Source organism: Triplophysa dalaica, chromosome 12 (assembly GCF_015846415.1).
Source record: "Triplophysa dalaica isolate WHDGS20190420 chromosome 12, ASM1584641v1, whole genome shotgun sequence".
NCBI lineage: Eukaryota > Metazoa > Chordata > Actinopteri > Cypriniformes > Nemacheilidae > Triplophysa > Triplophysa dalaica.
The window spans coordinates 23,039,772-23,066,643 of record NC_079553.1 but is presented as its reverse complement, the minus strand read 5'-3'; the positions used below and the strand labels follow the sequence as shown (position 1 = coordinate 23,066,643).

General features: G+C 39.6%; 3 protein-coding genes across 7 annotated transcripts; all 3 read right to left on the bottom strand.

Moving 5' to 3' along the window:
* Window positions 1-771: 771 nt before the first annotated feature.
* Window positions 772-5,591, bottom strand: LOC130432847 (polyadenylate-binding protein 1-like). The gene is made up of 12 exons (XM_056762395.1): window positions 5,340-5,591; window positions 4,425-4,618; window positions 4,241-4,356; window positions 4,021-4,160; window positions 3,071-3,165; window positions 2,863-3,000; window positions 2,687-2,782; window positions 2,335-2,604; window positions 2,199-2,244; window positions 1,276-1,364; window positions 1,111-1,191; window positions 772-1,023 (listed from the first exon to the last, which is right to left on the bottom strand). Exons 1-11 carry the CDS (start codon window positions 5,524-5,526, stop codon window positions 1,111-1,113), a joined length of 1,452 nt encoding a protein of 483 aa, XP_056618373.1. The 5' UTR covers window positions 5,527-5,591; the 3' UTR covers window positions 772-1,023.
* Window positions 5,592-5,858: 267 nt separating this feature from the next.
* LOC130433598 (pleckstrin homology-like domain family B member 3) lies at window positions 5,859-17,549 on the bottom strand. 5 transcript variants are annotated; one of them, XM_056763543.1, is made up of 16 exons: window positions 17,298-17,548; window positions 16,625-16,680; window positions 13,581-13,729; window positions 13,382-13,492; window positions 13,166-13,303; window positions 12,962-13,090; window positions 12,388-12,558; window positions 11,936-12,046; window positions 9,844-9,945; window positions 9,688-9,769; window positions 8,547-8,700; window positions 8,356-8,440; window positions 7,930-8,067; window positions 7,650-7,857; window positions 7,295-7,380; window positions 5,859-6,686 (listed from the first exon to the last, which is right to left on the bottom strand). In XM_056763543.1, exons 3-16 carry the CDS (start codon window positions 13,725-13,727, stop codon window positions 6,552-6,554), a joined length of 1,797 nt encoding a protein of 598 aa, XP_056619521.1. In that variant the 5' UTR covers window positions 13,728-13,729; window positions 16,625-16,680; window positions 17,298-17,548; the 3' UTR covers window positions 5,859-6,551. The 5 variants fall into 5 exon arrangements, with proteins under 5 accessions (XP_056619521.1, XP_056619522.1, XP_056619518.1 ...); XM_056763544.1 differs by having other exon boundaries at window positions 7,650-7,854; window positions 17,298-17,546; XM_056763540.1 differs by having other exon boundaries at window positions 7,650-8,067; window positions 17,298-17,549.
* Window positions 17,550-18,789: 1,240 nt separating this feature from the next.
* On the bottom strand, window positions 18,790-24,909 carry ethe1 (ETHE1 persulfide dioxygenase). Its single transcript, XM_056763520.1, has 7 exons — window positions 24,464-24,909; window positions 23,410-23,554; window positions 22,108-22,256; window positions 20,552-20,681; window positions 20,030-20,119; window positions 19,510-19,626; window positions 18,790-19,291 (listed from the first exon to the last, which is right to left on the bottom strand). The coding sequence occupies exons 1-7, from the start codon at window positions 24,617-24,619 to the stop codon at window positions 19,245-19,247; spliced, it is 834 nt and encodes a 277-aa protein (XP_056619498.1). The 5' UTR covers window positions 24,620-24,909; the 3' UTR covers window positions 18,790-19,244.
* Window positions 24,910-26,872: the final 1,963 nt, after the last annotated feature.

Here is a 26,872-nt window from a genome sequence, read left to right as displayed (position 1 = left end):
GTCTGCTGCAGCTGCGTCTGCGTCTGCGTGCTTGCGTCTGCTGAGTCACGTGACAGCGGACTACAAACACAGCAGGGCAGGGAGGAGCAACGTGTGCAAAACTAGGTGTATGGGAAATAAATAGTTCTTCTCTATTATACAATTATTATCTACATTAGTAAATAAATAAAATCTGTAGTAAAAACACATTAGTATCGATGTTCTTATGAACGGATCGATCCGCCCAGCCCTAGTGAGCGCTGGGATTCATCTCTGACAGGACAAGTGGAACGAGCGACGGATACGCGCTCAAATCTTCTCAAATACGATCAAACAACTGCTCAAGAAAACAGACTGAAGATCTATTCAAAATAAATTGTTGATGTTTTCGCGGTATTGATCAAGACATGATCTTATCAAAGACCTCCTGAATATGGGCACAAGGAGAAAACGGAAGTAGCGCGCGCGGGGGCGCAGAAGAGGCATCTCGTGTTTTTATTCAACCTTCAACTTATCAGTTGTTTACATATTTTCCCCAGAAAATAAACGGCTTGCTTATTTTTAACAATGTGCACATACGTTTTAAAGTGTGTTCTGATTTAAACCATCTAACGGTAGAAAAAAACTTTCCAAAGTAGTTTCCAAGTAATTAATAACAAACTCTAAATTCATGTTGTCCAATAAAATACCAAACTAGCTCAACTTGAAATAATGGGATGTTAAACTCTCTTCAGAAATTCACGCTTCAGTTTTGGGTGTGTTTAATGTTGACTTATGAAGAAAACGAATGTGTCATTTCACTAAATATATTTATTTTCTATTCATAAAAGCCTGTATTAGAAACAGGACGATACATTTATTAAAATTATTAAAATGTGGACATAGAACTAAAAGAGTGAAGATTGAAGCATTCAAATGAATACAAATCTTTTAAAAGGTCTAAATAAAGTGTACATGGTCTTGACTGAAGTCTGGGGAGTGAAAGGACAGGGGAAGAGTTTCCATCATCTGACTAACTTTTAAAACACCCAGCGCTTCATTTACCTAAACAAACACAAAACAACATCACCAATCAAACCATCAAACCACATCAGCTGAAGAATAATATTATGATGACGCCTGCGGACTGACCTACGAGCTCAAAGAATCATGGGATTGAAGGGAATGGAAGAGATTGGAATTGTTGCTCTGACGCTGCAGGTACACATTAGGCTGTAAAGAAAACAAGTGAAAGAAATCTTTCAATATCCCGGAATAAAGTACAAAGATAACCCAAGATTGTGTGTGTGTTGTGACCTGCAGCATCTGTGGTGTTTGGACGTTCACTGAATCGACACCATGAATGAATCCTGAAGCGCTGGACCAGTGAGGATGAGCGTGATTGGCTGTCAGATAGTCACACAAACAAATCCATTAGCAATGCTGAAATCATGACATTCTTTATTTTGTGTTACACTTTTAAATGTTGAGATTCACAGATCGACAACAAACAACAAATGAGCAAAACAAGAGATATGAGAATCATCTTTCCATGATCTTTATTCTGATTCTTTTAATGTGTGAGCCCTTTGAAATCACATTTTGATTGTCATTCCTCTTCATCTTTAATAGCAGTATGGACTTCGCTATACTAATAGTATATACTATTCTTATAGAGCAAATCCATTCAAGGTCAATCTCACCATTATAAAATAAAGTTTTTAACAAAGGTTTCATCACACTGACAGCTCAGACCTCTCAAAGTTCTTTTGAAATCTTTTCCTAGTCAGGAAAGTGTTATCATCAAACCCTCATGTTCATATTCCTCATAAATGGACACATAAAAATTCAAGCAAAATAACGAAGAGTCATCCCATCTCCATTTGTTGGCTAATATCTGGTTTGTGTAATTCACAGAAATCATACAATCTAGTGTGTCGTCACTCATTTTTGTCAAAACGTTTGTGTCACATCCATGACATGTTTATTTCCCTAAATGTCTGACTCTATCCAAAGGGGTTTAGAAAATATAAACAAATGATTTGATATACTGCCTTTAAATAAATAGTCTGAGGTAGATTGAGAAAACATGTTTTTCCAGTCATCATTATCATCCTTTATTAATATTAATATCAGTGATGATGATGTTCGGGTGAAGAGAGCAGTATCTGTACAGTTCATCAGGGCTCTTTTCACCTTTGACCTCTCAATAATGAATGCAATATCTATGATGTACTCACACTGAGCGCTGACACCCGGCAGCTCCCATTGCGGGCAGGACTGAACCTGTGAAGCACATCAACACAAACAAACGTTTATTTATCTTCAATCAATCAATCAATCAGATGATGTGAGCTTGAGGAGGAGAAGGAGGACCTGTGGAGTCATGAAGAATCCAGATGTTGAGTTTGGATGGTAGATGGTGGAGTAGGGCTGCAGACTCTGTCTCTGGAACATCGCCTTTCTGCTCATGTCTTGGTCCATGAGGTGGGCCTGTCTCTCTTTCTTCCGCTGGGCGAGAGCCACGTATAAGGGCTTGTTCGCGATGATGCGGCCGTTCATTTCAGAGACGGCTTTAGTGGCTTCTTCTGGAGATGAGAAACAAACGAAACCGAATCCTCTGCTGCGTCCTCCGGCCGTCATCACCTGCACACCACACACTGCCCTCCTCAAACTCAGCAGATAAAACGCTTCTGTCACTCTTGTAGAAATAAAGACCGACATCCACCTTACAACTGGTGATGGTCCCGTACGGCGAGAACTCTTTGTGGAGAACTTCACAGTCCACACAGTCGCTCAGGTTCTTCACGTACAGATTGACGCCCTGCGGGACAGACTACATGTATTAGCGCGGTGTATTACAGTCAACTCAGAGATGCTAAATGAGACGCTGTCTGTCGGTACCTGATAGAGAGCCAAGCGCTCCCGCTTCATCTTCTCAAACATGTGCTTGAGGCCTGCTTGACGCTCTCGTCTCTTTTGAGCTCGTCCCACATACAGCCGCTTCCCCTTAAACTCCCTCCCATTCAGCTGCTGCACGGCCTGAGAGCAGAGATTTCATTCTTAACTCATTTGTTTCTCCACAGGGATCTTCTCTGGTGACGTCACACACCTTCTCAGCATAGCTGTGCCTCTCAAAGTCGACAAACCCAAATCCTCTGGAGTTACCGCTCTCGTCTGTCATCACGCGAGCGCTCACGATGTGACCTGTAGAGAGACATCATAGATCAGCAGAACAGAGCAAGTCAAACAAAACACTCAACAAATACACAAAACAATCAACACAACACTTACCGAAGAAACTAAACACTCAACAAATACACTAAAAACTCAACAAAACCCTCACCGAGTAGACAAAACACTCATTGAATAAACACTCAACAAATACACAAACAATTCAACAAAACATTCATCGAATATACAAAACACAAAAAATACACAAAACACTCAACAAATACACAAAAAATTCAACAAAACATTCATTGAATATACAAAACACAAAAAATACACAAAACACTCAACAAATACACAAAAAATTCAACAAAACATTCATTGAATATACAAAACACAAAAAATACACAAAACACTCAACAAATACACAAAAAATTCAACAAAACACTCACCGAATACACTCAACACACCACACCCCGAAAGAAAAAAACACTCAACAAATACAATAAAAAATCACCAAACCCTCACTGAATACACAAAACACTCAACACATCACTCACCGAATAAACTTAACACTCACCAAATACACAAAACACTCACCAAAACACTCACCGAATATACAAAATTCTCACCAAAACACTCAATGAATAGACAAAAAACTCAACAAATACAGAAAACACTCACCGAATACACAAAACACTGAACAAAACACTCATTGAATAAACTAAACACTCACCGAATACAAAAAACACTCATCCAAAAACACTCAACAAATACACAAACCCAAATACACAAAACACTCAACCAAAAAACTCAACAAATACATAATACCAAATACACAAAACACTCAACCAAAAAACTCAACAAATACACAATACACAAAACACTCACCGAATTCCCTGAACATCTCAGACAGAGAGTTGTTATCCAGTTCTGTTCCAAAGTTCTTGATGTAAACGTTGGTGAATTCTTTTGCTCTCTCCTTCACTTCTGCCTCGCGCTCTCTGCGGGACTTGAAGTGCCCGACAAACCTTCAGGACACAACGTATGAGACTTATTTGCCTTGATATTTGCGTTATTATACTTATATTAACCGTGAGTCACTGCCTACACTTTCTGCTCATTGATCAGCATCCCGTCCAATCGACTGATGGCTTTTTCAGCGGCTTCAAGGGTCTCGAAGTGCACAAATCCAAAGCCCTTCGAACCGTTCTCGTCACAGGACACCTTCAGAAAGAGAGATGTGAACTTCTGATGCACTTTAGACCAACCCTGGGTTCTATAACACCACTTACTTTGCAGGATAAGATGGTACCGAAGGGTGAGAAGATATCCAGAAGAGCTTCACTGCTCATGGATTTCTCCAGATTCTTGATGAAGATGTTTCCCACTCCACTTTTGCGCAGTGACGGGTCACGCTGGCACCACATCATCCTCATGGGTTTGCCATTCATCACATCAAAGTTCATGGTGTCTAATACACGCTCGGCTGACATAACAAATATAACATGATGTCATGATGACAAATAGTTTCAATGAAAGACCGGGGCTAGTTGTCTCATTAGGGATTTGTAGTCCAGATGAAAGCAATAACACTGCTTACTGCACAAATAAGAAGTCACTTTGTTGCTTTTCAAGCACAAAACTCTTGGAAGTAAGAAACTTTTTTTGTTAATTTAGCAAATGCTTACAGTATACAACACTCAAAGAGTAGAATGTTTCATAATCTTTACATACATTAAATGTTTTGCTTTAAAAACAAATATGAATGTAACTATAAATGGATTTTTACCTAATGAACACTTATTTATTTATAAAGGAATGTGGATGCATGAGCTAAAGGAAAACATCTGCAAATCTTTTCAAATATAAACTTGTTTCTAAAATGTGCAGAAGGGTGTCAGGGTTGTGCAAGTGTGACCTTAGTTATTTTTTATAATTGTCAGGTAAATAAATAAATAAATACCGTAAAATGATTTAGTATTTACTTGAAACATTTACTACAAATTGTTAATGTATATTTTGTAGTATTAATTATAGTGTGTATATAAATAAATAAATGCAGTTATATATAAGCTACTTAAGCATTTACTATGGTACGGTGCAAAAACACTATAGTAGGCTAGTATAGAATTAAGCCTACTACAGTTTACTATAGTAAATACTAAATTATAAGAGTTCATTCTATGTGAATTGTATAAAGTGTTTACCATCTTCAGGTCGTTCAAAGTTGACGTAAGCGTATCCGAGCGAGCAGCCCGTGAGTTTATCTCTGCAGACTCGGACAGACAGAATCGGACCCGTCGGACTGAGCTTCTCATACAGCATCGCATCTGTCACACTCGCATCCAGATCACCCACATACAGAGAACACTTCCTCGATATCATCACCATCATCACACATCAAACTTCACCACAAAACCTGAAATCATTTCAGTCTGAACTCACGAACGATTCTAACGAGCGCGCGACGCAAATAACACATTTAAAAGATTCAAGATCATAAATAAACAACATGCATCGCGTTCATAACGAGTAGCTATATGAAGGATATAGTTTACACTACTGATCAACAGTTTAAGGTCACTACAATGAAATGATTTTTTTAATCGAAAGTCTTTGCTTCAATGTTTAGCATTATTTACGAAAATGTACTTGTCAAAATACATTTCTTTAAGAAATTCATAACACATTCAAAATAATACATAAAATGTACTTTTGTAATGAAATAAATTATCTTTCATTTTTTATTTATTAGTATTCTTTTATACACTTTATTTTGCATTTTCCTGACTCACAACATAATTCTCAAAGTTACATTTGTGTTATTTCGTATTTGTGATGACTGCTGTTATTCTAAAATAACCATCAAATGAAAGAACATGACCATGAACATATGAATTGTAGTGTTTATATCTCCTGTGGGTTTGACTGGACTCAGTGGTGTTTCCATTCATATCACTTAACAACATCAAAACATACAAAAAGCCTTCTCATCCACTGAACAATAGAACATATACATCTAATATACAACTTTAAAAGGCCACATTGTATTTTACAAGAACAATTTAGTCACATTAAATAACAAAAACAGCATTTTTATTTTGTTATTGTTTGTAAATATTCTTGGCAAATCATTTTCATCAACCATTCAATTGGTTTGACATGAATCAGTCCTTGGCACATGCAGAAGTCCCCACAAACTGTTTGGAATGTAAATGTTTCATAACATAACAGTCATTCATTTTTATCCCCCAATTCCCACCATTACAAAATATACAATATTTGTGACAATAATAAATAATGTGTAAGAAATTTAACCCAGTGCAGCGTTTGATGTTGTTCTGTTGGTGTAACAGTAGAGGACAGTAACAGAGCTGACATTTAACACTGAATGCACTGAACAGTGTGTTTACTGCTGGTCAGTATCTGCTGTGCTCATCTGTGGCCGTCACAATCACATCCATCCAGATCCTCATGGCTTCAGCGCTGTGAGCCACCAGGAAGAAAAGACGCTCGTATGTTTTCACACAGAAGGTGAGACTCGGCCGCGGAGACTGACATAAACACACACACAAACATGGACAAATGAAAGTTTAAACATGAACACTGTTTCATTACAGACATGCCGAGAGTACACTGGATCTTTATATATCAACTTTGTTTTAATACAAATTTTACAGTATCTCACAGAAGTAGGTTCACCCCTCACATTTGAGTGAATATTTGATTATATCTTTTCATGTGACAACACTGAAGACATGACACTGTGCTTCAATGTAAAGTAGTGAGTGTACAGCTTGTATAACAGTGTAACATTTGCCGTCCCCTCAGAATAACTCAACACACAGACATTAATGTCTACACCTCTGGCAACATAAGTGACTACACCCCTGAGTGAAAATATCCAAATTGGGCCCAAAGTGTCAATATTTTTTGTGGCCCTCAAAATTTGAAAACGGCTTTAAATATTGATATAGATATGGCAATAACAACATGAATTCTCCTGGCCAGTGGCCACAATAATTAAGAAGTGTCGATTATGACAGCCCTCACATAATGACCACAGTCAGTTTTTATTGTTTATATTTATATGAATAACTTAAATAGTAATTGATGCAGTTTTGGAGTTGCACTACAGTTTTGATAAAAAAATAAGACTCACTGTCGTGGCTGTTCTCAGATGATCATAATAAACCTCCTCAACAGCCTGAAAATAAATCACCCCCTTCAGTTTCTTCTCATCCAGTTCTGAGAAAACATGAACATGTATTTAATAAAGGACAGACAATTGTGATGTATTTAATAAAAACATAAAGGAGGGAATGTGCTGATGACGTTATAAATGATGGGCGTTCTCGCTGTGTGGCATCATGTTACGTCATGATGTGTAATGAGCAGTCATTCAGGTGTTCTGGGTATTTGTTATCTGGCCGAGGAACCAAACAGCTCCAGCTCCTCAGGTCTCTGTGATTCACTGATCTCCAGAAATAACTCAGTTGTGTGGTTCAGGTTCTCACCAGTGTAATACGCCAGGCGCTGGTGGTCCAGGTCAAAGATGAACCATCTTCTCCTCCATGTTTTCACGCGACCTCCACGCTTAGTCAGAAAGCCGCCGCACCTCCGCGGAGACAAATTCACTCCCATGCATCCGCTCACGTTGTGACCCAGAGCCTCCACATGACAGCGCAGGTCAAAGTTTGCCTTCAGAGAAAGCGGGACGCTCTGCTGAACGACAAGGATGACCCAACACAATAAAAGCATGAATAACACAAACAATTGAGAAAACAGCAGACGCACCTCCAGCTGTGTGCTGTGTGTTGAGTTGTGTTGTTCAGCGTTAGTTTCTGCTGTTGATTCATGTGTCTGTACTATTAAAGAGTTAACATCTCTCCGTCTCTGTTTCTGTTCTTCCTCCAGCAGATGGCGGCGTTCCTCCTGCATCCACACAAAATCTGATTATCCTCCAGCACATAACATCATTGTGACAAACCACACAATCTTAACCGAACGAGCACAGCAGGTTTCTCTTAAAATGTACAAATAAAATTCATGAAGTGACAGAAACAATCCCTTATAGACCTGGGGTGCAAATATCGACTGTTCCTGTGAAGTGTAAAGCTGAACTGACCAATGAGCATGCAGGACAGGAGGTGATAAATAAAGTGATATTCTGATCAGTGTAAAGGGTCACGTGTATCAACTGTCTGTGTGTCAGTCTCTCACTCTCTCTCTCAGCAGACGCTCTCTCTCTGCTTTGGCTTCTCTGACCTTCCGTTCCATCTCCACCAGATCCAGCAGACTTTGAGGACTGTGGGGACGAGAGGTCACGTGATCAGACCACAGACAGAGCTCCAAGAAAATAATGGATACTAGAAATACAGATGAGCAGTTTTTCAGGAAATGTTCTGTCTCACCTGGGAGCGCGGGAGGTGTTTGTGCTGTTGCAGGGCGTCTGTGAGGAGTCGCTGTGACCCATTCTCAGTCCGTTACTCAGTCTGTGAGAGGAGTGATGAAGACGAGGGGACACGACATCACTGCTCTGTTTGGCTGGAGTCATCCTCACCAACACTAAAACAACACACACACAAACATTCAAGAAGTTCATCACCTGTAGGTCAGACAACACAGCAGTGTGATATAGACACAGGTGTGTGATTATTTGTGTTATACAATGGATTTACACACACAGCTCATCCCATCAGACTTAAGCATCTAAAACACAAAGCGAGCATGCAGAGGTGTGACATTTTCAGTCAAGACTACATTCACATTTAGTCGTTTAGCAGACGCTTTTATCCAGAGCACCTTACAAAGAGATCAGGGATTAATAAGGGATATAGACTAGAAATATAAACAGTATATAGAAATATCTGTTTATATTTGACTAAAGACGTCGGACAAATATCAGTCTATACACCAGTTTTAACTTTAAAACCGAGTTCATATTTAAACTTTTATATGTGCCCACTTGTGAGGAATAAATATCAACCATGACAATTTTGGCTATTCTTTAAAACCTTGACATGGCTATTTAAACAATCAAATGTTCTCGGTAGGATGGTTAAATTTGTGTTCTTATTCATGGTAAGGATGACCTTCGTATGAAATTGCCCATGAGCAATATAACGAGGTCACATCCCATAATTCATTTAAAAGATATCTTACTTACTGATAGTGTTGTTTAAACATCGCATTAGATTATCAAGACTGACTCACACACACACACCTTCAAACACACCCTGAAACAAACATACACACAACACACACATACACTACAGGGGTGGTGTGTAACATTGTCTGTAGTGTGTGTGTGTGTGTAGTTGTTGTGTTGATGTTATTCAGGAGATGAAGGACTCATGTAAACCAGACGCAGGACTGTAGTGGTTCCACTTGTTCTTCCAGTAATCCTCACAGACACACCTTTAATCCTGAAGCTTTACACAAGTAATACGCCAGAACAAACCGCTGCACTTTCTCTTCTTTCGTTCAATAAAAACTGCTGTTTGAGCTTCATTGTGTCGGTGTGTTTCATCACACGTTGATTGATGCGCTCACCTTGTGCAGAGAGAGGTCTGTCTGGGACTTTCCTGTGCGAGCTACGTCTACGGGGGAAACCGGAAGCCTCCTTCAGTGAGTCCTGGACACATTTCAACAGCACGTTCAGCGCGTTAAATAAACACACATCCACACATGTCAAACAACTGAACCTACCTGTGCCGCTCTGTGAACGCTCACGGGGGACAGTGACATCACGCAGGGGGTGGAGCTGGTAATGTTGGACCAATCGGTGAGAGGCTTCTTCTCTTTTAAAATCTACAAAGACAAAATGTCCTTGATGTTTAGTGTGCACATGACGCATCTGTCATGTCTGTAAATCTAAAAACCTAAACACGCTTTAATAAAGCAGCTGCAATGACAACCAAACACACAAGATCACACAACAATCAGCGCTGCTTCCAAACAGTGTCAGAGTTACATCCACAGCACATGTTTTTCTCTCTTCGGTTGCATCAAGTCAATGCCTTATGGGATTGAATTCCGATTGAAGGAAATATGCAATGTTGTCTTAGAATTTGTCAAAAAAAATCCATTGTTAATATAATGAAATTTGGATGACAACAGTTGTCTTTACATCAGCATGTTGTGTGTGGTTGTCAGGACTATGTGGTTGCTAAGGTAAACTGAATGGTTGTTGCTAGGGTAAAAATGATATCATGTTATTTCTTAGATCTCACCCTGGAGTGTAACAGCAATAAAAAAGGCATCTTTCCTCCAAAATCTGATTGGACATGGTGGTGTCTCTCTATCTCTCTCTCTCGTGCTTTGGGATGTAAAGCATATATATTTCCAGTTTGCTTAGACTATAGTATATAGTATTTCTTAAAGTATATTGTCCCGCCACAATCACATAACTTCCTGACTGAAACTGTCTTTAATTCACATAATAAACACAATCAGCACACAAAGTCAGAGATCCACCAGACATGTTTATCATTCATCACTGGAGTCTGAAAGCAAAGCTGACAATATCATTCACTGTGTAACTAGCGCTACAGTTGTGAACTCTGATATTCTCTTAAATCTACAATGACTATTCAAATGTGACTTTTATAGTTATGGTCTGTAGTGTGAACATCCTGAGAGACTCGTGTTCAGTGAAACGCACAGCTAGTGAGAATAGTGATGATAGAGTTAAATCTCTCTCTCTCTGAGTCACACACACATGAGTAAAAAGGATCTGCAGGTTTCACAGCACATTCTGACAGACAGACGTTCTCATGAGCATCAGTCATAAACTCAATCATCACACAAACACTGTCCCATCAAACACCAAAAAACCTGCGCTTGAACATTTCAAATGAACATCATTAATTTAGATTTATAAGCAGTTTTTCATATAAGGATGCAAAATGTCCTGACGGGTTTTAAAAGTATTCATATTATTACTATCATTGCCAGGACACACACACATACTCTCTCTCACAAACACACACTATCATGCATGCAATCTTTCACACACACACACACACACATTATCTCTCTCTCTCTCTCTCTCACACACACACACACACACACACTATCTCTCTCTCTCTCACACACACACACACACACACACGCACACACACTGAAACTCACCAGGATTTGTGTAGAGTTTTGCTGCATGATGATCAGTACGTGTGTGTTCTATCTCGTCCTGCCCTCTTGTGAATGCTGCCCTCTCTCTCACACATAAACTCCCTCTCTCTCTCTCTCTCTCTCTCTCTCTCTCCACCCATGTGATCTCATGATGTTCTTTCAGTGACAGACGTGTTTTTTCATCATAAATGCCGTATGTTCAGTCACACAAACCCATAATGCTCTGCTCACAGCAGGTCACAGTAGTGTTGCTCACAGTAACAATCAGATCGGCTGACTTCAGATCAGTCAATATTAAACACCATGTTGGGTTTTGATAGTGTTGAACACACGTCTGTTTGCTTTAGCAGATAAACTGTATGTTTCTCATGTAAACTCTTACACAACACAAATATACAAGACTACACAGATCTATATCCAATCAAATGCTCTCTCGTATGATGATGTCTCCCTGCTCTACGCCAATCAGGACTCACGTCTGTGATTGAATAAAGCCAACAAGGAAATTTGATTTTAGCAAAGAAATAAAACAACACTTTGGCACATGTCACACGCTGTTTCAGTAAGAACCCAAACCAGACATCAACACATTAACAAATTACCCTAGCAACTGCACAGCTATGCCCTAGCAACCGCCCGCATCACCCCGTCAGTGTGAGTCTGTTACCCTCTGGGATCTGTGAAGGAGCTCTCTTTTCTCCTGTCTGAGGGAGTTCAGCTCATCGTCTCGCTCTTTCTCCATCTTCATCAGTTGTTCTTCCAGCTGTGTGACCCGCTCCTGAAAACAGACACACAACAGCATTACATCATCAGACGCTTCAGCAGCAGGCTCTGGTGTCAGGGTGAAGGTGTTTGGTGAATTGACAGCTCGGGGTCAGAGGTGACAGCTGAGTCAATGAGGAGATGGAGGCGTGTGTAGTGTGAACTCAGAGATGATGGACGTCACTAGGCACAGATACTCTAGATGCCCATTTGAATCATATTACATTTACATACATCCAGATGTGCTTGTAACACGCAGAACATCATTTACAGTCAGACTTTAGTCTGTAAAGTTCAGCTTGTTGTAAACAAAGTTCAGTCTGATAATCTTCATGTGTGAAATGGGTGTCAGCTGACCTGTGATGTGTGGAGGTTCTGCTGGACTCTGGAGATGTCCTGCTCTATCACCGTCTCACACGTGCTCCTCTCGCCCTCCTCTCCATCGTCTTCTACTCCGCTTTCCAACTCCAGAACACGAAACTCCATGTCTTCAAACGTTCTCAACGACACTTCAAAAGCATCTCTGTCCTGAAATACACCAAGAGTTTATGTCCGTGAACCCAAACACGCTCGTCCATCATCAGATGAATGTTTCTCACGTGTAGTAAATCAGGTTTTGCACACACAATTTCATCAAGCGCTTGTCTTGAGTTTTGAGGCTCTTGTGTTTTAAACATTATTTTTGTCACTAGTTGAGGCCATGAGTTATAGAGCAATTGAATTCAGTTGGGTTTCATCTCCAGCAAAGGGAACTTTTATCTGTCCTCAACCTGGATCTCAATTTATTTCATTTAGAGCTGTTTGCTCTTTTTTACTCTGGTGGTTCAATCTTTTAAAAAAAAAGTGTCCATTCCCTTCAACATAAATAACAAAACTAAATTTGTCAGTGTGTTGTAGTGCAGTGATGATAAAGTGACGAGCGGTTTGTCACCTTCTTCAGCTGAAGCAGCATCTGTTCTCGCAGGTCTTCCGGCTGTGTGGGAATCTGTTTCTCCAGCTCGTCACACCTGCTCTTCATCTCCTCCACTTTCAGACGTTCCTTCTCCAGCTGCACACGCTCCTGGGACAAACTGAGGATCAGTCAAATCTCCCCATTACTCATCATCATCCAGATCCATCTGTAGCAAACACAAACCTTCTGTCTGCAGGCCAAGCGCTGGCACTTTCTCTGTCTGTCCTTCTCCTGCAACACCTGCAGCTGCTCTGTGTGTCTGCGCAGACGCTCCTGCTCCGTCTGCAGCTCTCCCTGCAGCAGCGCGACCTCCAGCTGCAGCTGCAGAAGAGAAACATGACCTCACTTCCACTTAACACACATGATGATGATGATGATGATGAGCTCACTTCCGCTCACCTCGATTTTCAGCTCCTCTCTCTGTTGGTCGAGCTCTGTGATTCGCTGTTGTACCACTGAGGGTGACGCCACGGACTTTGCAGCTTCTCTTCTGGGTTCTTTGATTTGAGACTGTGAAAGAGACGGAGAGAGCGGGAGTGGTTTACACACAGCAGGTGGAGCTGCTCGGGTCAGTTCTAAGAGGAAAGATGTGATTTACACGTTCACTCTCTGTGCTGCTGCCCTCGGTGTCTGACTCCGCTCCTGAAGAGGCGGGACTTTGCTCCGCGACCAATCGCGTGATCCAAGGTGATTTCTGGACAGGCTCCCACTGACTCCTCTGGAGATCCATGTTGTGTCTAGGCATGTCTAATGAAACATGAATGGACATTAGTAATGTGTGAGACCACACGTGAACACATAACATGCTAATAACATGTCTACAGTGAAAGCCAAAAGTCACAGATGAGATCTTTCATGAGAGTTCAAGACGAGATGTCAACAATGTGTCAAACTGAGCTCAGATTTGTCTTGTCTGCAATCAAAAGTCAATATTAGTGAAGATCTCAAATACTCAACTCCGTATTCTTCATCTGTTTCTCTTTTTTAATTCTCCCAGAGCAATTTTAAGACTTCCACGAAACACAACTGAGATCTCCCTCAAATCTTCTGAGCTATCAAAGAGAAACATCCAAGCCAAACCACGTTCTCCTGTGGGAAGCTTCTCTGTATGATTGGTAACCAGAATATATTTTCTGTTAAGACGTTGGGTGCAGATGTGTTCTCTTTAACCAGATTAACCCGCTACACTGGGTTAACCAGTGAGGTCATGCACAGTGATCAGCCCTGTTATTACTGAAGAGCTCTGCTGGTCCTCCAGTCAAACAATAACTACAAGAACTTCACCAGTTTTACTAGTTAGATACTAACAATCACAGTAAATATCATCAAAATAGATAAGTAATTAAATACAAGGACACATTTCTACTTCTATTTAAAAATATTTTGACTTAATACATGGCTCACTGAAATGCTTGATTCTCATTAGCCAGTCGCGACATTTGCAGGTTTGTTATTCCCAGATAACAACCGCTCAAAACAAATAACACACGGTAATACGGATGCAGATTTAACAAATTAAATATAAATCTGCTTTTAATAACATTTATGACATTATATTTACTAATGATTAACCCAAATTGCCTGTCCGTGACATTTGAATGTCGTTTCTTACCTTAAAGTAAGGTCTGCATTCGGTCAAAATGAGCTAATAAATATTTCAAATTCACATTTCATGTCCAGTTTTTCTCTCATGCGTCAAGTAGACGTGTAATAAGCGGGATAATGTACAAGCAGCCGGCTGTTATCATGAAATTAGCCCCTTCAGTGTGACACAAGACCCTTATTTCTGACATAACAACCGGCTGTCTGTACATTAGCTCTTACATAACTGATATTAGAATTAAGTTTTTTAATATGTAATCCCTTAGTGATGTAAGTCTTAAATATTAAAGTCATAAGTGTAGTAGTCATCTTGTTTTTTGGTGGATTGATTTCCATTCGTATAGCCACAGTTTCAAATTTCCTGGTAACTGTAGGAAGTCGAGGGTTCATTTCTGTATGAGATCAACGCTCAACAGAGCTACAAAAGAACCAGCGTTGTCTTCACCTGACAGAAAAGATGAAAGTGAAAGTGTCGAGCGAGTTTCTCTTCAGCTCATATACAGGTGTTCTTACAACCGACTGGAATATAAACTCTGTTTCATCAAATCTTTTGTATCGGACCGTCTGTGAACTTCACCACCTGTATCGCTCTCTTTCTCTCTAAACACCACATACAACAAAAGACAACAGTGTGGGAACAGACCCTGCATGCGTCATTGTCCACACTCTTTCCCATCATGCCCTCTTTCCTACTGAAGAACCTTATTAGGAAAACAGGACTCTGTACGGATAAATATAAACCTCTGATATCAGCAGCACACACACACGGTTGTGAAGGAGGAAGTGACTTGTAAAATGTCACAGACCAGTTTCATGTTTCCACACACAGAGAGAGAGAGAGAGAGAGAGAGAGAGACAGAGAGAGAGAGAGAGAGAGAGAGAGAGAGAGAGAGAGAGAGAGAGAGAGAGAGAGAGAGAGAGAGAGAGAGAGAGAGAGAGAGAGAGAGAGAGAGTGAGAGAAATCTATGAATTCTAAACCACAGAGACATTCCTCAAAGTATCTTCTAGTTGTTCCACTGAAAAAAGACTCACATACAGATTTACAACCACATGAGAGAATAAATGATGACAGAATGTATATCTTTGTGTAAACTGTCCCTTTAAGATGCAAACAAACACAACCAATGCAGGACAGAATAGGTCCAAGTCCTCAAAAACACTTTAGTGATCGAGCAGGATGGATTGCAGATGTGAAAGTTCTGGTGATTTCTGGGCAATCGTGACACGAAACAAAAGCAGAAGATTCAGTTAGAGAAAGAGTGTGAAGCACATTTCTTCCATCAATTCTCCACAATAGCACAAACAAGGACACAACGGTGGGTGTTGTGTTGTAGACAGTGGAATAGACCTGAAGCATTTATGTCAACAAAACAGCTTCCACGTGCTGCCACAAAACCCACCGTTCCTAAAAAACAACACAAATTTCACTGAGACTTCAATCAAAACCAACAAAGCTCCTTGCAAAACCAGTTTAGAACTGAACCCAGAGCCAAATCCCTTAGAAAAAACACTGAGTCGATACTGCGGTGCACTGAGAGAATATGCTGTGATACCATTGTACTTCTGCAGCACTTATTTAACAAAATCTAAATCTAAATCTAAACTATTGCAATGTATAGTATAGTGTGATATTTACATGTCTCCTCCCGCTTAAAACCTGTATGTGTTCAACCTTACTGTGTTCACAAACATACTGTAGAAGATTATTATAGATTTACGTCTGAAGATATCAGAAGCTTTTAATAATGATAATGTGGTTTACCTGTGAAAGGCTGATGTTCAGGTGAAGTTTGTCATGGTGAGCAGCTCTCATAAACACATTCAAAACACCGACAGCTTGACTTTCCCAACAGTGTGAAAGAGAGATAGATAGATAGATAGATAGATAGAGAGAGTTAGAGATAGAGAGAGAGAGAGAGAGAGAGAGAGAGAAAGAGAGAGAGTGAGAGAGAGAGAGAGAGAGAGAGAGAGAGAGAGAGAGTGAGTGAGAGATAGAGAGAGAGAGAATGATTCAACACACCTCACAGGTGTAACACTCACCTGTGGCCTCCACCTTCGCTCAACATGTCCTCTTCATCACATCACACCGCTCATCACTAGTTAAGAGAGAATAACAAACAGGTCAGTTCTCATAAACCAATCAATGGACAGATATATGTGTGACCTTTGACACTGAAACAGAACAAACAAATCACCTGAAGAGAGAACAGGGCGCTGCTGATCAATAATATCAATAAATCACACATGTACATTATTTAATGACTATATTATATTGATGAAACACTCCTGATCTGTTACTGCATTACAAAACATGTCGAGTATTTTACTTTCACACAATACCATAATACTTAAAGACTTAACGTACACCACATCCATAAAATGGACATGGAAAGTATAAAGGCATGATATTACCACAACATAGCAAAAAAAACATGGTCATTTATAACCATAATGAAGGTAAAAAAGGTCTCTGAATCGAGCACTGAGAGCTTTAATGACCGTTAATAATAAAGAAAAGAGAAAGAGCAGAAACCGGTTGCTGAGAAGAAAATAAGTCCTGTCAATCACTAACAACACATCTGTCAATCACTCACGCAGTCACGAATTAAACCTTTTATGAATAAAGTTTTTATCTTAAACTGAAGAGACCGAAGAGAAAAGCGTGAAGTGAACGTTACCTCAGGTGTTAACTGTCGATCAATAAACATCTTACCTGTTCAAAACATCCGCAGTCAACAATCCACAACATTAAATCCTGATCACACGAGACGAAGAGAAATATATTCGTGAAGTTTAAAGAACTCTTTACCGCGATAAGAATCGATACAGTGATCGCGATTTCCAACTTTCGCTCAGCGCGAGTGAACGCGAGGAGTCAGCGGCGTGTCCACGGGCGGCGTCTCAAACACGAGTCAGCGCCCTAACTAGACAGCAGCTCGAGCCCCTGACGCTTTCTAGCGCGCGAATATGAGTCCTGAAAACTCGGTCTAGATGAGCAGCTCACTCGGGAGGGGGGAGGACACACAGCCCATAATGTCGAACGCCCGTCAACAGGTGAAGTGAAAGCGAACTAAACCCTCAGCGACTGAACTCACAACATTAAGATTTTAATCACATTATAAACTGAGTTAATTATTGATAATACAATACACATAATGACGAATACATTTAATAATCATGTTAAAATGAAAACAGTTATCGGAGAGTATAACTAAGGTTAAGGGTCATTTCTATGTATAATAAATATCTTGGATAAAATATAAAGTTCAAAAATTATTAAAGGCAGAACTTGAACATTAAATAGTTTTCATCATTACGATATGAAGTCAGTACAGCATTTATATAGATAGAGAATGTGGTGAGGGACCAGAGGACACACAAGTCACACATTACACACATGTTCAACATTCTAACTGAAGTGTGTGTTAATGGTGTTTACAGATGAGTGTGAATGTGCAGATATAACTCACTGTGAGAGAGAGAGAGAGAGAGAGAGAGGGAGTGAGAGAGAAAGAGAGAGAGAGTGTGTGAGAGAGAGAGAGAGAGAGAGAGAGAGAAAGAGAGAGAGAGTGTGAGAGAGAGAGAGAAAGAGAGAGAGAGAGTGTGAGAGAGAGAGAGAGAGAGAGAGAGAGAGAGAGAGAAAGAGTATCAGATTGACTGGACAGAAGTACCCTGAATAGACAGCTGACAGCTCTAAATCTGCAGTACACTACACAGTGTCACGCCCTATTAACACCAGAGGTGAGTGTGTGTAATGAGAGCATCAGTTTCGTCATGTGACTTTGGTTTTGTGGCTTAAAGAACACGTCGTGTGTCTGTGATTATCATTCAAACAGTAAAAGCTCACAGTGTTCTCCTGTTCACGTCCTGTCATTGAGTTCCCTCGAAATAAAGGACACTGGGCGCTCACTGGCGTGACGACTTTAAAGTGAGAGTTTATCCAAAAGAAAAACTTGTTGATATACCAGCACAACAACATTAGATAGTGACAGTGTTGAGCTGAGAGTAAACTTTCACCTGATTTCACTTGCAAATCACACAAGTGCAGCTGCTGACTGTCTCTCCTGAAGACACTGCACAATCAGACACCAGTTCTCATCTGACACACACACACGTGCGCACAAACAGACAAACACCCACACAGACAAACACACATGCGCAAACACAAACACACACAGACAGGCACACACACATACACACAGTGGTTGTTTCACAAAACTATTTATTACAAAGATTAAATATGCATTATTTGACAGTTCCCTTAAGAAATCATGACATTAGTTTTACATCTAGTCAAGATTACAAATTACATTAAAGATTGCAGTTGCACTCTGATTATCTCAAGCATAAAATCATTTCTGAGGTGAAAGTGTTTGTGTCCCATAGAGAAGAGGAATATTTATCATTATGTTGTGTGATTCAGGGCTGATATAAAGAATAATATCTGATGAGTCTAAATCATTCTTCTGTCGGGCAGATAAAGACATAATGTGATTCACTCTTCACTCCTTTCAATCCTGCATCACTCCAGCTCAACCAATGAATCAATAATCTCCATCTGGTTTAAAGGCAATAACTGTAAAACATGTATGTGTGCTGTAGTAGTAAAACATCAGAATTAAATCAGATCATGTTCATCATATTCTTCGGCTCTTCACATTCAAACATCATGAAGTCCACAGACCAGGTTTGCAGGCACTGATATATCTGTGGATTTAAGACGTAAAAACTTGTGAAAATAGGAACATTTCAGGCGAGGAAAAGAAATTTGTTCGTCTTTTTCACTTTGAGCAACATGCCACACCTCATCCGGTCAGACCGGAATAAAAGCACCTGTCAGGACTGGATCTACTCATTCACACACACGACGTGTCAATACTCATCCCGTCATTATATTAAGCCGTCATCAGAAATCAGTGCTGTACCTATTTTCTTGGGTTTGGGCAGATTCAGATTGTTCATGATGTTCACAAACTCATCCAGTGATTTTGTCAGGCGTGGATTAAACTTCTTCTCCTCGTCCACAGTGGACACCGTCTGACCTGAAGATAAACAACAAGTCAAAGAGCTCATAGATGGTCTGGTCCTGGATGATGATGATTGGGTCAATTTTGTGATCTAGTCGACATTTCTGTTGCTAAAATCAAGGGTGGTTTTATACCAGTGACCTGCACAGCCTCCGACTGTTAAACCTGCAGAGATTTACATTTCTTTTCACAGGAGAGAATGTGTTGCTTTGTGTTTTTATATGTTTTGCAGGAATATAAACTATGGTGACTGTGATAAGTTGGGCAACTCCTTCATCTTGTGTTTATGTGTATGTTTAGTAATAATCCACACAACGGCACGTAACATATGTGTATTACAACACTACACTCATCTTGCTCTCTGGTGTTCATTGAATGGAATAGAATTTGGATAATAATTGATAATAAATCCCTGTACCCTTGTAGTCATGTGCGGGATATATGAAACAGCTCCCAGGCAGCTTGAAAATCTTCTCATGGATGGACTGGTACAATCTCTTAGGACAGCCTGAGATGAGACACAGAAAGAGTTTTACTGCACTGCCATCGTGTGGACACTTACTGTACAACAACTCCATAAGCCCAATCACACCTGAAAACACACAGGCATTGAGCAACAAAATGATTTATATATATATAATTGATATATTTGCTATATATTCATAATGATTTTAAACAAGTAATGCTAGAATTTTTATGTTCTTTTCATTTGGCAAATATATAAACTGATTATCATAAACTGCAGAATTAAAAATATATATATTTGCATTTGGCAAACGCTTTGCATTGTACTATACATTAGTTTTTATTTAGCATGTGTGTGGTGTTGCATGCTCTAACCACTGAGCCACAGGAAATATTTGGAGATATATTTTTTTCAGTTTTGTAGATAGATTCAGTCAGAAATATAGTGTTGATGTAAGTGTAATAATCCAGTGACCTTGTTGAAAATCGGTTCGTCCGCAGCCTCTGATGAGCAGAGCGTCACCGGTGAAGGCCATGCTGTGATCTTCAGTGACATACGTCACACAACCGTCTGTGTGTCCAGGCGTCTCCAACACCATCAGATTCTGAACAGATCAAAAGTCACGAGTTATGACATGATAAGAGACGTAATGATAAGACCATCAGCGCTTCACATCTCACTCCAGGCAGGTGCTGGTCATCGAGCTCTGTGGGGTGGTGCACAAGTCATTTTAAATTGTGAAATAAAAAAATGACAATTCTTCTTATTTTTTCATGAAATATAACAGCATTTATAGTTAATAACTAATCAATGTGGTCAGGTTCTTTTTAAAATCCATGTAGCCTCATAATCTTCAGTTAAAATCTGAAAATGCACTTGTGCTCTGACATGACACAAATTAGAAGGCGTGGGCAGAGCCTCTGTTAACTCCTCCCCTTCAACTGTCAGTCTGCTGTCAGTTTCATTTTAAAATCAATGCAACATCTGTTTTACACATCCAATCAATTTGTAGAGAATAACACAAGCCACACCCACTGGTTTTCTCCTTTGAAATTCCCTTTTTAAACGGAAATGATATTGACTATAAGGGATACAGCTACCTCCTCTGGGGTCAGGCATGCGCACTTCAATACCGCATCATTTTTGTCACGCTGAAAACAGTTGATAAATATTTTTATTATTGTAAGGTTATGTTTAGGATTGGGGCAGGTGTAGGTGTTAGCTAATGTCATTTATTGTGCTGTAATTATATGGCGAGATTTAGCAGCACTTCCGGCCGTGGCTGTATCCCTTCTAGCAACAACCCACAGAAATGTGTCAGAATACTGAAATTAATACGATCGCAACTTTTGGTTCACATGGACTATAATAATTTAATCAGTGAAACATCAGACCTGCAAAACTGACTGTTAAACAAATGTTATAAAGACACACTTCATCGTGTGTGCATCACATTTATGTGTTTTTTCAGTGTTAGCGCATTCCTAAGCATTCTGTAGCATATTGTAGGCACCAAACCCACATCACTAATCCAGAGCTCTGAGTTAACGGTGCAGATATCATATGTGGACAAAATAGCACTTATGCTACAGAAATGCAGTACTAAGAGGTCAGGTAATAACAGACCAGGCAAGACGGACATTTATGTGAATTAAAGGGGTCATATGGAGCGAATACATGTTTTTGCCCATGCATGTATTAGTATTTGTATCTGTATATGTAAAATTGCAGAAATGAAAGTGTGGGAACAAAAGAGTCATTCTATGTGATAGTGAATGCTCATCCAGACCTGTCTCAAACACCTCGTGTAATCACACCTCCACAAATCTACATCAGTTGGTGGTCTGATGTGACTAAGACCGCCCAAATGTACACACAAGTAAGGTGGTGTACCTGTCAGTACAATTGAAGAGGAACCTGATGTTCCAAATATGGTCAGATGCGTTACATTTCCCTCACGCGCTTGCAGTATTCCACCAATCACTACACACTGGTGAACTGGCCAATCAGAGCACACCTCGCTTTCTTACATGTTTGCCGAAAGTGATGCGGTCTCCATCTGAGAGCTGAATGTCTGCTGCGGCTCCGCTGTGTTTGGAGATGGCGCTCCTCAGTCCAAACATTTTCTTCTTCAGCAGTCCCGTCCCAGTGATGTGATCCGCATGACAGTGAGTGTTTACTGACAGAAAACACACACACACATCTCATCATCATCAGACAAACTGACCTGCACCACCTAATGGCTGGAACGCACTACAAGACATTTGCTCGGATTTTCAGTCTGGAGTTGTTGCATATAGTCTGCGCCAGTATACAGATTTTATCATATTTTTTTCTATGCAAACATTCAAAAAGCATGCAAGTGTGTGATGTCTAGTTTCTTTTATCTGTTCAGATTTTAATGGGCTTGTAGTGTATTTCAGCCTCAACTGATATGTGATTCTCAGTGAGACACTGTCTGACTTCAATGCTTTAGTTTATATGAAAGCTTCATTTCTAAATGTGGGCGGTGCTTACAGCTGAGAGGGAGGGGCATTAGAGAATTTGAAAAGATTTCATTACCAGGTACAAAGGTACACATTTTATAACAGTTGTTTCTGCAGTCTAGTTTTATGAAGTGTTTTTTATATTAGAGATAAAGCTTCAGAGGTCAAAGGTATAGTGTGCTTCCACAGAATAATGAACTGATGACAGAAAACTGAACCCCTCACGATATGAAGCGCTCTGTGCGTGTGTAAACCCAAAACCTGACAAACTTAAAGATGAGGTAACGTGCTCTTTCATGCGTTCTGACTTCTTCACACTGTTAAACGTGCTGGCATCTCAAGCTTAACATGGTCAACTTATCAAAAACGAATGATGAAGTAAATCTGTGCTCCATTCACTCCGCCAGCGTTCATACAGGTTTCAGAAAAGTTTTTTGCAACATGGATTCCTCTTTGGTAACAAGGGTTCCTAGGGTGTACATAACGGTACAGCTGTTTCTCTCTTTTATAAATGTGATCAAACTAAATACTCTTCAAACATATGAAGTACGCAATACTGCTGTATAGGCACTCAAGATCAATATGAGATTGGCAGAAACTGTGTGTGTTACCTCCTCTTTCATTTTTTTACCTTGTGGAGACATTCGGGCCCCCATGAGAAAAAACGCTAATAAATCAATCATGTTTATTTGAAAATGTAAAAATTCTGAAAGTTTTTTCTGAGAGTTGAGTTTAGGGTGTAGAATGCACAGTTTGCACAGTATGAAAGTCATTGTGTTTATGTCTATGGCTCATAAATGATGGAAACACAACACATGTGTGTTTGTGTGTGATGATGATGTTTACCTGCGACTTTGAGCGTCAGACCCATCTCAGTGATGAGCTTCAGGTCTCTGTCCACAGTTTCCAGCACAGGATCTATCAGCACGGCCTCTCTGGTGTCTGTGTCAGCCAGCAGGTATGTGTACGTGCTGCTTTCAGCTTCAAACAGCTATAAAAATAACATCATCATTATCATTATCAGAGAGAGTCACAGTGAGTCAGCTGAACTTCATTCCATTCATACATACAACACTGTAACTCACACACACACCACTATGATTTAATATAACACCAGTTAATACAGTAAATACATCAACGACATCACATCACACACATTCTACAGCCATAAACATCAATAAGTGACAGAATCTGTGATAAGTTAGTTGATTCTGAGCAGCAGAAAACATTTTGACTCTTAAACAGAGAAAACTTCTGGAAGAGAAACTCTACTCTGACATTAATAAAAACAACTGCACTTTACTGTGACTTCATTTATTTGTCTTTTCAATAATTGAATTTGTTTGTAAAAACTTGTTGAATGTTTATTTTATTCGTGCATGTTGTTAAACGATCAACAGAAAACAAATGTAAACTCCGCTGTGTGCGTCTGAAAATGATTTCTCTTCAGGAAACACGTGAAGAGTTTGAGCACAAAAGGAGATAACGTGTTTTTAACATGGGTTAAAAATCAGGCTTTTCATTGTGCATTCCAACTATTATCAATCAAATGGCACTTGGTTTGGTTTCATAATAACTGAAAATACTGCTAACTAACACAATAAAAACACGATGACATAATACAAAACATGATTTTAGAAAATGTTTAAAAACGATGTTACATCATTTTGGAACCAAACTTTTCAAATATTTGTCATTTTGTGTCTTTGTTTCTATGCAAGTTAATGCAACATATCAAACATCATATTTGTTCATATATTAATTACAATTTGCTGCATTTACTTCCTGTTGCGACACTTTCGATACACAAAACACACACAAACAGTCACTTAAACTTCTAAAATAATGCACAAAGCAAATGTTTGAAGGGAGAGAAGGTTGAAGTGTGTTATAATCTCACCTGTCTGAAGATCGGAGCTGTAGACGCCATGAACGCACTGTAAAATCGCGCTGGACGCTGAGAGAACGCGACGCGTCGGACGGGATCAGTAAGCGTCAGTTTGTAGCTCGCAGCTGCGGCGGATCTCAGTCTGTTTAACAGCACAAACGCGATCATTTTATGCGTTAGACTCAGTCTCCACCTCAAACCGGACTGACGACAGATATCTAATCTGATCTCTCGCGTGCAGTAAAACTCTATTTACACAACGCCCCTTCTTCCGTAACTCTTGCTGAAAGCGCGCGCGCTTCTGTCAGATGTGACCTATACAACAGCTTTATATAGAGCTACTATACATGTTACCACGTAAATCTATACTTACGTAGATCACAGGAATTATTGTTTATAAATGACTAAAGGTGCCTTTGGACGCCACCGAACGGACGTGGTAGCGCATGCGCAGTTGATAAACGAGAATTGGGCGGGTTATGGATGACGTCATTCGATTACATAGCACTCTCTAACTAATATTCATGAGATTGACCGACTAAAGACGCGGTCACACATGTCTTTTTGCGCCGCTGACTTCCATTCATACTCATGCGATGGGTTTAGAGGGAATGCATCAGTTTTGTCAATTGAAACAGTTGATTTATATTTTTTATTATTGTAAGGTTATGTGTAGGCGTTAGCTAATGTAATTTATTGTAATTAAAGGCGAGATTTTGCACCACTTCCGGCCGTAGCTGTATCCGCAAGCTTCTGCTGCAAAGTTGCGCCAAAGTCCTTTTAAAAGTAAAGCCTGCAATCATTAGGGAAAAAAGTTTTGAGGCCTTCAGTTCAGTGTGGAACGACCCTTCAGTATGGAGGCCATGATTGACACTCAGAAGAGCCCTTCAGAGGGTAAAATGTCTCAGTTGGAACGCTGGGTATGATCGTCACGGCGTGACCTTTCTGTCCTCAGGGAGAGACCCTCCTTCATTCTTGCACTAGTTTCCTTATGTCCTGCTCTTGTGTCCATATTCACAACTACAAACGACACATATTAGTGTGCTTGAGGGAGGGGTTCTCAACCTTTTTCACTCCAAGGCCCCCCACAATGCATTTAACAATATTCAAAGGCCCCCATTCGGCTCACAAGACCTCAGAATTTCATCCCAATAAAATATTATAGAGGTTAAAGTTAACTTAAAAAAATTATTTACTTAAAAAAATACAAATAAAAATCTTTTTTCAATATCTTTGTCTCAATGCTAATGTTGTCCAATTTTTAAATAAACTGGTAACCTAGAGGTCCCCTTTGAAGTCAGCTGCACCCCCCTGTTGAGAACCACTAGAAAAAGACATTCTTGTTCCCTTTTAAGTAGAAAAACATTTTTTTCTGACTACAAACCCTCTTCTTTTGCATGACTTCATGATAAACATATGAACCACACCACTCAGGACTGACTGATGATTTTGTTTATTTCTTATTCAGGACAGACACACAATAAAAAAGTTTAAAATGTTATCATTAAATATAATAAAAAATACTAAGTGATCTTGTTTTTCAGAATGTGTGATCTTGTTGGAGTAGTCAATGAGAATTTTTCTTCCTATAACAAAAAATCATAAATGTTAATGGACATTGTTGGAATAAAAAACCTGGATGTGTATTTAAAACAAGACTAATGCTAATATGAAAATGTGTTATTTCAATAAGTGATTTAAGTCTCATTAACTATTCACACATAAAACACAATGTACACTTGTGTAGCCTGTTTCACATGCATAAAACCTCATTCATGTGCACAAATTATATATATATACACGTTCACAGAAAAACATTCACGTGCCTAAAATAAAATGACCTTTTCATAAAATACCTTTCACGAACACTAAATATTTATCCACAATGTTTATGTACATGTTTATCGTGAAATGTGTGTGTATTTTTAGACTCTCCAGACAGCGCTGTCCCTCCCACTTGAGTTGTCATCCTGTTTAGCCAATCAGTGCTAACACAAGTGCTCCATGAGTTCTGTGCTCTCCACGATTATGATTGGTTGAATGGTAAGGTTAAATGTGATTGGCTAAACAGGATGACAACTCAAGTGGGAGGGACAGCGCTGTCTGGAGTCTCAAAATACACACAAATTCAAGGCGATTCACAGGTGAGTGATGATTTGCACGTTCACATTCCATGACAAACTTGTGCATTTTAAACTTTCCAAATATTTGTGCACAGTTGTTCATCTGTAAATGTATTTAGCGTTGGTGAATCATATTTTATGTGAATGTAAATTTATTTTAGGCACGTGAATTGTTTTTTGTGAATGTGTATATATAATTAGGGTTTTAATGTGTGTGAAAGTGAAGAGACTAAAACCGCTCCATATATTTCATCTATTAAGTCATTCTATTATTTTGGACAACTGCTTATATAGTTTT

What these genes read in the sequence shown, in the direction of transcription:
- ethe1 (XM_056763520.1), bottom strand. Translation starts at nt 24,619, where the DNA reads ATGATCGCGTTTGTGCTGTTAAACAGACTGAGATCCGCCGCAGCTGCG. An exon ending in CAGCTCCGATCTTCAGACAG is followed by an intron (nt 23,555 to 24,463) that starts GTGAGATTATAA and finishes TTATTTTTATAG; the next exon opens with CTGTTTGAAGCTGAAAGCAG. An exon ending in GCATCACTTTCGGCAAACAT is followed by an intron (nt 20,682 to 22,107) that starts GTAAGAAAGCGA and finishes TGATCTGTTCAG; the next exon opens with AATCTGATGGTGTTGGAGAC.
- LOC130432847 (XM_056762395.1), bottom strand. Translation starts at nt 5,526, where the DNA reads ATGATGGTGATGATATCGAGGAAGTGTTCTCTGTATGTGGGTGATCTG. An exon ending in GGACCATCACCAGTTGTAAG is followed by an intron (nt 2,605 to 2,686) that starts GTGGATGTCGGT and finishes TGTGGTGTGCAG; the next exon opens with GTGATGACGGCCGGAGGACG. An exon ending in GATTCTTCATGACTCCACAG is followed by an intron (nt 2,245 to 2,334) that starts GTCCTCCTTCTC and finishes TGTGCTTCACAG; the next exon opens with GTTCAGTCCTGCCCGCAATG.
- LOC130433598 (XM_056763540.1), bottom strand. Translation starts at nt 13,727, where the DNA reads ATGCCTAGACACAACATGGATCTCCAGAGGAGTCAGTGGGAGCCTGTC. An exon ending in AGAACCTCCACACATCACAG is followed by an intron (nt 12,047 to 12,387) that starts GTCAGCTGACAC and finishes GTCTGTTTTCAG; the next exon opens with GAGCGGGTCACACAGCTGGA. An exon ending in AACACCTCCCGCGCTCCCAG is followed by an intron (nt 8,441 to 8,546) that starts GTGAGACAGAAC and finishes TCGTCCCCACAG; the next exon opens with TCCTCAAAGTCTGCTGGATC.